Here is a 14,222-nt window from a genome sequence, read left to right as displayed (position 1 = left end):
AATTTCTACTTATTTGACAAATGAATAGTTTCTATCAATTTCCAATCAGTCCTTCAAAAGTAAACTCTATATTTGTTGTGCATATTTATTGAAGTATGTTTAAATTGATCCTCCAGTGATCAAACAAATGTCAAAATGTAATAATCTTATTCAGTGTCTTAAAGCCTACTCTGATATGATTCCAGCTTCATAATGTGGACAGTAATTTGATGGAACAAGTCATCTATTATATATATTGTTATGAATTATATTATATATTATATCATATATATGTCCTTAAAAGAGATAGATTGTGGGGGTTTAGTGTAGGTCACTTCACAGGTACTTACAAAACACATCATTTAAAATGCCAGAGCTTTGCTTAAGCCAGATATCCAGGCTCCGAGTGCCTTTGCAAAGGCAATGAAACTGCTTTGGAAGGAATTTCAAAAAACAGGTGCAAATGGACAGTCTGGGCTCAAGTGCTGATAAAGATCTTCCAAAGATTGGGTTTGGAGTCTTGTGAGTGGTTGTTTGGTTTTCACAAGCAGAGAGAGAGAAAAAAAAAACAAACAGGATTCTTCTCTTAGAGAGAGAGAGAGAGAGAGAGAGAGAGAGAGAGAGAGAGAGAGAGAGAGAGAGAGAGAGAGAGAGAGAGAGAGAGAGAAGTCAGTTCTACAGTTCTTCAGAAGCTTTTCAAGGCTGCAAAATGACAAGCTGGCAGCTTGTTGAAAAACCCATTTTGAAGACAGGTTGTGAGTTCTGATTTCAGCCTGTTGAAAACCCTTGTAGTCCTTACAAGAGGAAAGTGTTTCTCCTGAAATAAGGGAAACAAGAGGAACTCTGTGGTGACCTGGAAGAAGAGGGTATCATTTGGAAAAGCTATGATGGGGCAAGTTTCTTCAGCAAGACACTGAAGTGGCTGATCATAGGAAATCAGTTTGTGTGTGTCCAATGAGAAATAAATTTCTCTCTCTGAAACCAACAAGGACCTTAATTAATCAAGAGGTCAAAAATAAATTATGAAAACAAGCTTGCAGCAAACATAAAAACCGACTGCAAAAGCTTTTATAGATATGTCAAGAGGAAAAGATTGGTGAAATCCAGAGTAGGTCCCTTGCAGTCAGAATCAGGGGAATATATAATGGGGAATAAGGAAATGGCAGACCAATTAAATTCTTACTTTAGTTCTGTTTTCACAAGAGAGGATACAAATAACCTCCCAAGGATGTTGGGAAACATAGAGACTAATGCAAGGGAGGAACTGAAAGAAATCAGTATCTCTAAGGACATGGTCTTGGGGAAATTAAAGGGATTGAAGGCTGATAAATCCCAAGGGCCTGATAATCTACATCCTAGGGTACTTAAAGAAGTGGACATTCAGATAGTAGATGCTTTAAGAATTATTTTCCAGATCTCGATTGATTCAGGATCAGTACCCATGGATTGGAGGGTAGCTAATGTTACCCCACTATTTAAAAAGGGGGTAGAGAAAAAGCAGGCCGGCGAGCCTTACATCAGTAGTGGGCAAAATGATGAAATCCATTATTAAGGATGTAATAGCGGAGCATATGACTAGCAGAGAAGGGATCACTCAGAGTCAACATGGATTTACAAAAGGTAAATCATGCTTGACAAATCTATTGGAATTCTTTGAGATGGTGACAGGTAAAATAGATGGGGAAGAGCCAAAGGATGTGGTGTACCTGGATTTCCAAAAGACCTTTGATAAGGACCCACATAAATGACTGGCATGCAAAATCAAAGCTCGTAGGATTGGGGGCAAGGTATTGATGTGGATTGAGAAATGGCTGGCAGATAGAAGACAAAGAGTTGGGATAAATGGCTCATTTTCTGAGTGGCAGGCGGTGACCAGTGGGGTGCCACAGGGATCTGTACTGGGACCCCAGCTGTTCACAATTTACATTAATGATCTAGATGAGGGGATTGGATGTAATATCTCCAAATTTGCAGACGACACTAAGCTAGGAGGGGTTGTGTGCACTGAAGAGGGGGTCAGGAAGCTCCAGTGTGATTTGGATAAATTGGGGGACTGGGCTGATGTAATGGAAGATTCTAACCTGTTTTTTCTTAATTTGCCGCTCTTGGTTCTGCAGGGCTGAGAACCTGTTTTTTTTAAATTTACAGCTCTGGGTTCTGCAAGGCTGAGAACCTAATTGTTTTTAGAATCAGCAGACATAAGCTAAATTCTACCGAGGGGCCAGAGATGCTGTTATCTGAAGAAAGGACATCTGTGTACCAAGAACATTTAATCTTCCTGCTTGTTTTGGTCACAGACTGTCAGAGGCCTAGCCTTGATGCAAAATAAACCATTGTATTCAAAGTGATAAGCTGAAAATTATGTTATTCATGAGTAGCCTAGCATGCGAGCTTGCTCGCTTGATTATCTTTCTTGCTGTGCTGGGAATATGTGCTTGGGTAAGCAATTTTTGGGTAATATAAGCCGTGGTCCCGCTGCTAAAGTTTGAGACTCTCCAAAAGGTGGCAACATCTCTCAGCAAGAAGAAGAACTTCTAGAGTCCAGCCAACGTCCCGGTCAGGGGAGGTGGACAAGCTGCTACCGGCACCCTGACAACCTACTACAAGTGTGCAGTCGTTGCTCACTTCGGCAGTTGGGACCATTCTAAGCGTTGATAAGTATAGTTGGGAAGGGCTTGCATATTGTAGTTTGAAATCAGCTTTTGAATTTGTAATAAACATTTGTATAAACTGAACTGCTCTCGGTGTGTGTGTCTATTTTCTTTCGGTAGCTCAAACACTGTGACCAATCTAAAATGAACAAAGTGAGAGGTATAAGTTTACCCAAAACAGGAGATACATGGCAAATGCACTACAATGTGGATAAATGTGAGGTTATCCACTTTGGTAATACAAACCGGAGGGCAGATTACTATTTGAATGGCAATAGATTGGGAGATGGGGAAGTGCAGAGAGACCTAGGGGTTCTTGTCCACCAGTCACTGAAGGCGAGCATGCAGGTACAGCAGGCGGTTAAAAAGGCAAATGGTATGTTGGCCTTCATATCAAGAGGGTTTGAGTATAGGAATAAGGATACTTTACTGCAGCTGTACAGAGCCTTGGTGAGACCCCACCTGGAGTATTGTGTGCAGTTTTGGTCACCTTATCTAAGGAAGGATGTTCTTGCAATGGAGGGAGTGCAGAGGTGATTCACCAGTCTGATAGCTGGAATGGCAGGAATGACATGAGGAAAGATTGCGCAAATTGGGATTGTACTCGCTGGAGTTTAGAAGATTGAGAGGGGATCTCATAGAGACATAAAATTCTGGCAGAACTGGACAGAATGGATGCAGATGGGATGTTTCCAATGATGGGAAAATCCAGAACCCGGGGCCATGGTTTGAGGATAATAGGCAAACCATTTAGGACCTAGATGAGGAGGAATTTCTTTACCCAGAGGGTGGTGAATCTGTGGAATTCATTGCCACAGAGAGCAGTAGAGGCAGGTTCATTGAATATATTTAAGAGGGAATTAGTTATATTTCTTCAGTATATGGGAATTAGGGGTTACGGAGAGAAGGTGGGGATGGGGTAACATCAGCCATGATCTTATTGAATGGCAGAGCAGGCTCAAAGGGCCGAATGACCTACTCCTGCTCCTATCTTCTATGTTTCTCTGTTTCTATGTTTCTGAGTGGTAACCATTTACTGTTAAACACCAGAGCCTGGCGACAATTCATAACATTAACTTTTGTGCACAGTATAAGAATTGCCTGATACTGGTGAACTTTGAGAAGTGAGAAGTGACTGTGAATCAAAGAATTTTTCTGAACATATACACATTACATACACGGGTGCTTAGAATTAGAAGGGGGTTAAGTTAGATTAAGTTTGATCCTGTTTTCTTTATGTTTAAAGAAAATTAAAAGCAACTTTTGTTTAAGTAACCATTTGTCTTGATGAATTCCATTGCTGCTGGGTTTTGAGGTCCTCTGGGCTCACAGCAATACAAACAATTTCCATTCAACTCTATGTTCTTTGAGGATATTCAGTTACTTCATGGTGGGAGAATTATTACAATTGCATTTTTGTGTAAGAAAAATAGAGTTAACATCTCAAGTCATGGACTCTTCAACGTTCTCCTCTTTGATGCTTCCTGACCTGTTCTTTCCAGTACAGTATTAACAGTTTTCATTTGGATTTTCAGTCATATTAATGTATTTATTAAGTAATTTATTCTCTGCTGTCTTAATACCAAGATTATTCTATTTTGGTTTTCACTTTAATTAGTGTTTATCCTTTATTGAGAAATTTGCAATCATTTATTTAGCTAAAAATGAAATCTCCAGCACAATTAAAGCTTAGGTGTATCATTAAGCAGAGAAAACCTTTAATCAATACATAAATGCATTGGAGGGACTCAGCAGGTCACGCAGGATCAATCAGAAGTAAAGGGCAATTAACTTTTTGGCTCTGGCCCCTTCTTCAGCTTACTTCCTATGGTTGTTGCATGACCTGTTGAGTTTCTCCTGAATGTTTGTGCATTGCACTCAACCTCAACATCAAGTTTTCTAATAGGTGACACAAATTTTATCTGCCTACAGGTTTATTTGAACTAAGCCATATTTAAAAAAAAATTGCTGTATTTTTGGCATTATTTTTTCTTTAGAGAGCATCTTTATTTTATTTCATTTAGATATTATCAAAATTATTTTTTGACAAGAGAGCAATCTCTTTCCTGCTTATTTCTATGAAAGCAGCCAGTGTGTAAATTGGTAAATAGCAAAAGTAACAACTGGAAAGTCCTCAGTGCCCCTGAGAAAGCAAACATTAGTGAGCCCAAAGGCTGTGCAATGTGAGCAAATAGAAACATTACTCTTCAAAGCTACGTTTGTGCTTACAACATGAATTAAAAATAAGGATGGGAACAGCAGCTGCCATATTTGATGCTTCAAGTTTTTTTGTTTCTTTATCACACAAAAATCCTCACTGAACAGGTTGTAACTGAATCTGCTGAAACATTTCAAGCTTTTGAATTGCACAGTTATCAAAGAAACTGAAGATATTTTAATAGGCACAGGGGATAATAGCATCTAATTTCTTTACAAAAGGATCATATGGCCTGCTATTATTATGGCTATAATATTAGTCCCCTGGCAGGCTCCTGTGAGAGTTCTTTTGGCCATCATCAGTAATGATAGGATTTGTAAATCTGGAGCATTTGGATCAGAGTTACACAGATATTAATCAAGGCAGCTTTTGGTTTTATTGATAGACAAAGGTATTATAGAATTGGATTTGGGGACAAAGGATTTGAGCATGTGGACACTTGAATGGAACCAACAGACCCAATGAAAAGAGTCTGTGAAAATTTTCTGGATGCATAGATCAAATTTCTGTTCTTTCTGTCAAATTGTCCTACATACAGTTCACAACAGATCTTGCAATAATAAAATAATTGAACTACTAATTAGTACATTTTTGCATTTGTGGTTTTATCAGTCTAATTGCAATTGCATAGAGTAGCTCCTACAGCTTGTTCCAGCTCACAAAAAGCTCATTCCATTCCTAATGACACATCCATTTACAGGTATCAACACAAGTAACGAATTATCCAGCAGAGAAGGATTCATTAGTGAATGGGAAGGCCATAGCACCCCAATCACATTAACCAACATGAATTCAGAGGACTTCCTGGTCACAACTATCACTTATCTTTGCCCTCCAAGCTCACCAAGTGGGTCATTAGCATCGAAACTGACATTACCTAGTTCCCAATTCAGTTCCCTCCCAACTAAGGCAGCAAAATCTTGCATTGAGCCCACATCCACTTCTCCAATCATTCAAACCTAAAGCTATTGCTGACATTTAAAACATTCAATGGTGGAAATGAAAGTTATTCAGTAATTTGTATATATCGACCACAGTTTTTTTTAACCTAACCGGTTGCAACCCAAAGTACTATATAACTGAGGTGATTAAAAGGTAGTTTTGATGCAACAGCATTTGTTGACTGACTCCCCAGACACAGAGCTCACGTGGCGAGAAGCAATGCCTGTGCACTCTTGCGCTCGATACAATGGACAGAAGATTCGAGGGATCATTCTTCCTTTCAGCTAAATTTCCTGATCATTATTACTTAGCCTAAGTCATTCACTGTGGCAAGAAAAAAGAGACAGGGTAACTGAGCAAAAGCAGCCAGGCTGCTAGGGTAAACTTTCAAAGCCTTGAGAAACAGATTTGGAAATGAAAAGGAGGAATCCAGCTTAAGAGTTCCACCTCCCAATTATACACAATAATATTTAAGCTTGTGTTTACCTCATTATTCCTTTCCAGAATTACTTGGACTAACCTCCAATTTATTAACCCTGGCAAAGTCTAACATACAGGGGTTCTGGGAGCTTCAGTTAGGAATCACAATATGATTTAAATCAGCTGGGAATGAAGACATCATCACCCTGAGAGGCGAATAGAAAGTCATCTCTTTGCAACATCTCACCAGCTGAGTTCATCGAGCAAGGGGAAGTTCAGAGAAAGTCACTGCATGTTTCCAAGAGTCAAGGAGAAGCAAAAACTGATTCTGGAATATCGGGAGGGCAACAGTGAATTCTCAGATTAGGCAGGTTAAGAGAAGCAGCAGCTCTCCTGCCCAGAACCACCAGTGAATGTGTCTGGCTTAGTCTCAGTTTCATGGCTGAGTAGAGGGTCCTATGAGACCTGGATATCACTAAGTTGTTGTCAAATCTCCCAGGACACATGGAACACAGAAGATGCTGGGTTTGAACTACCAGGTGTTATTTGACAAAGAGCACTGGAGACAAATAAGGGAAGTTTTTCAGGTACAGGAGAGAGCACCTACTAGAGATAGAAAGAACAGTGAGAATGCAATTGAAATAATGGCTGTTTGGTCTGGGTGGAGCCAAACCCAGGAGAATGGTGCCTAGATCTCAATTTCACTAGTGACCTCATTAAAAGCACCATTCTCCTGCTATCAATTTCAAGACTCCCTGGTATACTTCTAGAATCAAAAATACTCTTCCTATTTTTCAGAACTCAAGTAACCCAGCAATGAGGTTTAGATGACATAGCCATACTTTGCCTAGATGTGTCAATTTCCAATTTTGAAATGCCATCCATTTGAATCCCAACTTCCTGAAACCATAATTTATCTCTCTGTTACCTCAAAAAAAGTCCCATTTCTGGAATCCCTTCCCTGAACCTCTGCACCACTCCGTTGTCCTTTAAGATCCTCCTGAAATTCTACCGCTATGGTCATCAGCCTCCTCTATCTCCTTAAATATCTCAGTGGCAATTTTTGTTTCATATTCTTCCAGTGAAATATCCTGTGACATTTTCCTTTGGAAAGGGCGTTATATAAATACAGATTACATTTGTTGAAAGAGAACAGTTTTTTTCTTAAATGTCGTAATAAACGCAGATATGCATTTTTTTTTCTATACGAGCTTCTTTTCCCTCCACTTCCTCGTTAGGATTTGTCAAACTGCTTCTTTTAAGAAACAAATCACACAACTGATTCAGATGCAAGTTCAAGCTAATGGTAAGAAGAATTGAGAGCAGGAATGTGTCATCTGGTCTGTCAAGCCTGCTACGCCATTAAATAAGGTCATGGCTGATATGGCTGTGGACAGCTCCATTTACCTGCCTGTTCACGATAACCCTTAATTCCCCTATTCTTCAAAATATCTCTGTCAGTGCCTTAAATACAGTTAAAAAGGCTGCTTTTACTGCTTCTTTGGGCAGAGAATGATATTCAGTACATTTGTCACACCTCCAGTAGCAGCCTTTATTTCATTTGAAAGCTATTAAATTCTTGAATCTAGCTCCCATTAGATTACCTGTTTTAGTGGCCTATCTAGTACAAGATGCTTAAATGAAATTGATTTTTTAAAGATTGTACATTTATATAAGTACCATATAGTTGCTGTTACTCTACCTGTAAATAAAAAGCTCCTTTGACTTGAGCATACATCATCAAAAAACTGTAGTCCAAGTTCTGTTTTGTTCTCCACCTAAAAGTAGAAATGTTCAAGTGTAAATCATTGAAAATGTCAGATCATCAGGGTTGCAGAAGATTTTATGTTGGGAACCTGAAGTATATTCAGGGAATAATTATATTAATGTCATGCAGACCCAAGAGACTACAGATGCTGTAATCTGAAGCAAAAAGGACAGTTGACAGTTCCAGATGAGACTGCATCACGACCTGATTCATGAACAACATAGATGCCGAAGGGATGTTCCCCTCCTGCGGGAATCTGGAACATGGGGGCTTAATTTCAGCATAAGAAATTTCCATTTTAAATGGAGATGAGGAGGAATTTCTCTAATCAGAGGGTCATTAATCTTTGGAGTTGTGGTGGCTAAATTTTGGTGGGGGCAAGCAGATCTTCAGTCTATAGGAGAAATGAGGGCTATGGGGACAGGCAGGAAAGTGAAGCTGACCCCAAAGTGAGTGAAGTCATGATTTTACTGGGTGGCAGGGCATGCTTGACGGACTGTATGGCATTTTCATGTATTTAATCATTTAATTCCCCTTGAATGTCTCACTGTTGCCTCTGTAACTTCCTGTACTTGCAAGTTCTAATTTACATATGGAATTTCCCATTTGATAGATGTCTAACCTGCATTTTGGTCCTGGACCTATGTTATCTTGTCAATAATTTCATGATCTTCTGATTTAATTCCTTATGGGATGTTGTAATGGAAGATTTAAATCGTGTTTTTTACCTTTGCTTCTGCAAGGCTGAGAACCTGCTTGTTTTTAGAACCAGCAGACATAAGCTAAATTCCACCAAGGGGCCAGAGATGCAGTTATCTGACGAAAGGACATCTGTGTACCAAGAACATTTAATCTTCCTGCTTGTTTTGGTCACAGACTGTCAGAGGCCTAGCCTCGATGCAAAATAAACCATTGTATTCAAAGTGATAAGCTGAAAATTACGTTATTCGATAGAAGCCTAGCATGCTAGCTTGCTTGGTTATCTTTCTTACTGTGCTGGGAATAGGTGCTTGGGTAAGCAGTTTTTGGGTAATATAAGCCATGATCCCGCTGCTGAAGTTTGAGACTCTCCGAGAGGTGGCAACATCTCTCAGCAAGAAGAAGAACTTCTAGAGTCCAGCTAACGTTCCAGTCGAGGGAGGTGGAGAAGCTGCTACCGGCGCCCTGACAACCTACTACAAGTGTGTGGTCATTGCCTCGCTTCAGCAGTTGGGACTAGTCCAGGCGTTGATAAGTATAATTGGGAAGGGCTAGCATATTGTAGTTTGAAATCAGCTTTTGAATTTGTAATAAACATTTGTATAAACTGAACTGCTCTCGGTGTGTGTGTCTATTTTCTTTCGGTAGCTCAAACACTGTGACCAATCTAAAATGAACAAAGTGAGAGGTGCAAGTTTACCCAGGACAGATGTTGATGTCATTGGCTAGGACAATGCTTATTGCCAACTCTAATGGCTCTTGAACATGCTCTTGCTTTGCTCAATTTAATTTCTGTTTTTCTATTCTGTCTCTCTATAAATTGTGTTGAACTGTTCATTGCTCGGTATTCCAAGTTACTGTGGAAAGCTTTGTTTTGCTTCTCTACAAATTCTATTGAATTGTTCATTGCTCGGTATTCCAAGTTACTGTGGAAAGCTTTGTTTTGCTTCTCTACAAATTGTATTGAATTGTTCATTGCTCGGTATTCCAAGTTATTGTGGAAAGCTTTGTTTTGCATGCTTTTCAGATGATTCAACTCATATAGCAAATAGTGCAATAATAAACAAATGAACAAATTTACAGGTGTAAGGTTACAATAAGTCAAATACTACAGGGAGACAGTGTTATAAAGGCAAAATGTAGAGTACAGTGTAGACAAAAGTACAAGGGCATCATCTTTTCCCAGTGTGAGATTCCTTTAAGTATCTGTTAGCGGCAGAAATAAAATGGTATCCTCTGTCCAACAAGAGAGGAGAGAACATGACCAGGGTGGGATTGGTCTATAATATGTTGGTAGCTTTCCTGAGACAGTGAGATGTATACTCAGAGTCAATAGAGGGGAGGATGGTTTGTACTCTGGTTTGAGATGTGTTCACAACTCTCTACAGTTTCTTGTGGTCTTGGGCACAAGCCATTCCTATGGTAAAACTTTAGAAGGGACCTCAGGGAAATTCCAAATCTCATCAGGTTCCTTATGGAATTTGAGTTGTTGGTACACTTCCTTGGTCACAGCATCAATATAGAGGAACCAGGACAGGTTTTTGGAGATACTTACTCCTATGATCTTGAAGCTCGAAACCATTCTCCATCTCAGCACTGTAGATACATACAGGACATATGCTTCTCTCTGTTTCCTGAAGTCAATGTTCAACCCCTTTATTTTGCTGGCATTGAAAATGAACTGCAGTGCAACGTTAACTTTATTTTGATGACCTTATGAAGCAGCATCACTGCATTTAATGGACTAGGTATGTTCACTCATAGATCTCTTTGATACATTCCTCACTTTACATGTTTTTCAAGACTTAAGTGGCCTCCTTATTCTCACTGCCAAAATCTATTTCATCAGACCAATCTACGCTGATGATTTTCTGTAGTTACAACTAATCTTTATCAATGTCTTCCAGTACTTTCTTGCAGCCTTCTCACTACATCAATATCCGATAAAATCTCTCCCCAATATGGACTTTGGGATAGTGTTTCTGATGTCCACGTCCAAATCGACACTGAATGAAAAGTTGTGGAAAACCACTTCTTTACTTTCCTAATCCAATCCCTAGATATGACCCAAACACAACCGGATAATGCAAATTGCTAATAATTTGGTTGAAAACATTTGCTATTGAACAGACCAGTGAAGCTTGTAGGTTATGAATGTAGTTTTGAAGCCCTTGTCATTGACCAGCAAAACTGAAAGGATTGCTAGCAGCTATGTCTAAATTTGTAGTAAACATTTAACCTTTACCTTGATAAATAATGGAAAGTGGTATACCACTGAAAGACTTTTGGGTAGAAATTCAAGTGCATCATGGGTTAATTGGACAGAGCAGAGGACTACTTACAACTATTACTGTGATAGCTTCTCTGCTAATCATTTTATCACTGCCCGAGGAGTAAGATGGGTCTGTGATGTGTTTGAAGAGTGACCCGTATGAGGTATGTCTGTGGTTCTCAACCTTTTCTCCCCACACACATAACACTTTAAGTCATTCGTTACTAACCACAAAGCTCAAATGGCATTGGAAGCAATAGGCGCTCTGAGCTTAGTAAAGGATTACTTAAGGTGGTATGTGTGTGCAAAGAAAAATGTTGAGACCCACTGGGGTGAAAAATGATAGGGAGCAGTTGGGCAATAGCTGCTGAAGAAGTATCATAATCTCAGACAGGGAGAGGATGTGGAAAATGACTAGGAAAGTAGTTAGTGAAGATGGGCAATGGATACTCATACACAGATACAGCCATTGGTCCAGGATCCTAAAACAACTGCACTACAGAATTTCTATAACTGCATTAAATACAATGCAAGAATAGAAATCCCAACTCAATGCAAGGCCAAGCACAATGAGGTGTGGACATATATATCATGAAACTGAATTTTATGATATCCACACTGCATAGCTGTCATCTTGAACAAATCTCTTGTCATGAACTTTGTTACTAAAGTATGGTGCTGATTAAAATGGGAATTCTTGTAAACACTGAATCCAGTTATCTGTGGAATTCTTTTCTATTGGAAACTAGTTTGATTACTTATCTCTATATCCATGAAAGACTTACTTTACTCTGGTTTGAGAGTCTCCAAAGGTTTGCTTCAGATCTGAGAGATCTGGATAGAAATTTGCTGAGGGGGAAATGATCTCCAGAAGTCCTGATTGTATTTCTTTAGGGTACCTTTAAACATATCAACAAATCCAGAATGATCACTTTGCAGAACATGTATATCAAAGGCAATACCACTCATTTATTTTCCCATGCAGTCAACTTTGAAAAACAGGGCAGATCATCTGCTGACCTAGTGGTTGTTGGTAACCAGCCCCTGCACCAAGATGTTTCTTTCAATGTGGTCCTGAGTGCAGTTCCACTGGGAGTGCAGCCCAGAACACAACACAGCACCCAAGACAGCACGATGCAGCCCAGAGCCTCTCCCAGTACACATGACTAGCAATATCAATGGATGGACAGCCCAGTGAGACCTGGCCACCAGACTCACCAGTTGCTTAAGCTATCATTGAAAATAAACATTGACTTATGTCTGAAAGCCTTGAAATACTGAAATAATTTCTTAAAATACTCCTATTGAAAATGAAACACCCATGTACAATGAATAACATACATTTAAAATAACTGAAGTAAATCAAGTAAAACAGGCTACCATTCTCCTGACAGTTGTGTTTTGTCAGTGAGATGTTATACTGGCACTGGACCTAACCTGGCAAAAGCTCATTAGGCAGATTTCCAGAGAGTTGTTGACTTCCACTGGATGTTCACCAGTGTAGCACAAGGGAAAATAACATCACGGGCAATGTTGCTTGAGGTGCCAGGGTAGACATAAGCCCACTTCAGTGTTGGACGTTGGAACTTTTGTGGAAAAATATAGGCAACTGTATTAGGAAATCTGCCTGATTGATTTATTTGTTGTAAGTTCTTAAGGGCTGAATTTGCACTATATGCTAATAATCCATATATGATCTTGTAGCCAACTTAATATTAACATTATTGATTTTAGTTTAAATAGATTAACTTCATCACTACAATGAGAATATTTTAACAATAATAACTTTGTAACATTCCACAAATTTGTATCACGCAAAATATATTATATACTTCACAATGCTTTTAGGAGTAGTAAATTCTTCAAAAATTATTATAGTTACAAAAAAATATTTTGCTGAATCCATGAAAAATAGATCAGGGAAATGAACGAAACACACAGGAAAACCTCTGTTATCTGGAATTCAAGCAACCAGCAAGCAGCCTCAGCAACTTTAAACAATCAAGGAAAATAAATAGTGTAGTATGAAATACAGAAATTTAAAATTGACGCGCCTCACTGTTAATACATCAACCCCCGTATCATGCAATCTTAAGCAACCAGAAAACTCACTTATCCGGCATCTACCAATCCCCAAAGGTGCTGGATATCATGGGTTTTTAATGTAAATGGAATCACAAAAGATGGTTTATATTAATTAGGATGCAAAAATAAAATTTACATAAACTTAAAAAACATGAAAATTACATTTCTCTTTTCAGTAAATCTTGGTGGCACCAACTTTGAATTTGGAGTTTTTACTTTAAGACCAAAGGAATCAGAAATGACTGCATTAAATTTATTTCCAAAATGCAAAGTGATCATTCATTGTCAATATGACAATAATTACATACTTGTTCACAAAATAGCATTACCAGCGGTGATCCATATGTTCCATCCTTGATTTCCATGCAGCCAGAACCCATGCCCTTAATTTCCTACCAGCAGCACCGAGCTAAAAATGCTTCATGTATAAAATTGCTTTCCTAATTTGTCAAACCTTAGCTGCTTTACAAAATGGCATTTTCCCTACATTTTGTTTTTTCTTGGCCTCCCAGGGTCACACATTTGCTATAATAAGGAAGCCATGGTTCCAAGGTCTCCACTAACATTACTGTTAAGTAGAGCTGGGGATCTTCCTCTCCTCCTGGCCTTTGCTCGCTCAGTACCTCCTTCTCTGTCTTGTTGAAATTAGAGCTCATTAATTTATATTTCTTTCATAGGATACTATGTTGATATTACTTCCATACCTCACTTAATACTTACATATTTTGTAAGTTTTCTGCCAGTCCAGTGACGTAACTTTCTTCCACCTACACAGTGAAAATAGAAAATGTTGCAGAAGGCGTTTCACAACATGTTCGTTCACTTTAATTTTTGATGATTATTGGAAAATCATTTGTTCTTTTATTTTTTCAGCATTCAAAGAGTCATTGTCAAAGACAAATATTATGGTTGCAGCGGGAGGAGAGGACCTTCAGACAATCCCAATCACAGAAGAGGAAGTGATGAGAAAATTAGTCAGACTAAAGGTAGATAAGTTACCTGGTCCTGATGAAATGGATTCTAGACCACTGCAAGAATTTGTAGAAATTATAGCAGAGTAATGTGTGATAACATACCAAAATTCATTGAACTCTAGGCAGGTCCCAGTGGATTCGACGGCAGTCAATGTCACACCACCATTTAAAAAACGATGAGGGCAAAAGGCAGGTAACTATAAGCCAGACAGCC

The 14,222-nt window shown here is 38.9% G+C and overlaps 1 protein-coding gene across 7 annotated transcripts in view; it reads right to left on the bottom strand.

Moving 5' to 3' along the window:
- LOC138757652 (alpha-1,3-mannosyl-glycoprotein 4-beta-N-acetylglucosaminyltransferase B-like) overlaps positions 1-14,222 on the bottom strand; it is a 180,493-nt gene that overhangs the window by 61,638 nt on the left and 104,633 nt on the right. For all 7 annotated transcript variants that reach the window (XM_069925319.1, XM_069925318.1, XM_069925317.1 and 4 more), the window contains 3 exons: positions 13,755-13,801; positions 11,735-11,848; positions 7,913-7,988 (listed from right to left, as the gene is read on the bottom strand). In XM_069925319.1, coding sequence (XP_069781420.1) covers positions 7,913-7,988; positions 11,735-11,848; positions 13,755-13,801 — 237 coding nt within the window. The remainder of the gene's footprint in view (positions 1-7,912; positions 7,989-11,734; positions 11,849-13,754; positions 13,802-14,222) is intronic.

This window comes from Narcine bancroftii, chromosome 3 (assembly GCF_036971445.1).
Source record: "Narcine bancroftii isolate sNarBan1 chromosome 3, sNarBan1.hap1, whole genome shotgun sequence".
Taxonomy (NCBI): Eukaryota; Metazoa; Chordata; class Chondrichthyes; order Torpediniformes; family Narcinidae; genus Narcine; species Narcine bancroftii.
Note: the sequence above shows the minus strand (reverse complement) of the source record. Positions and strands in the feature narration are given on the sequence as shown.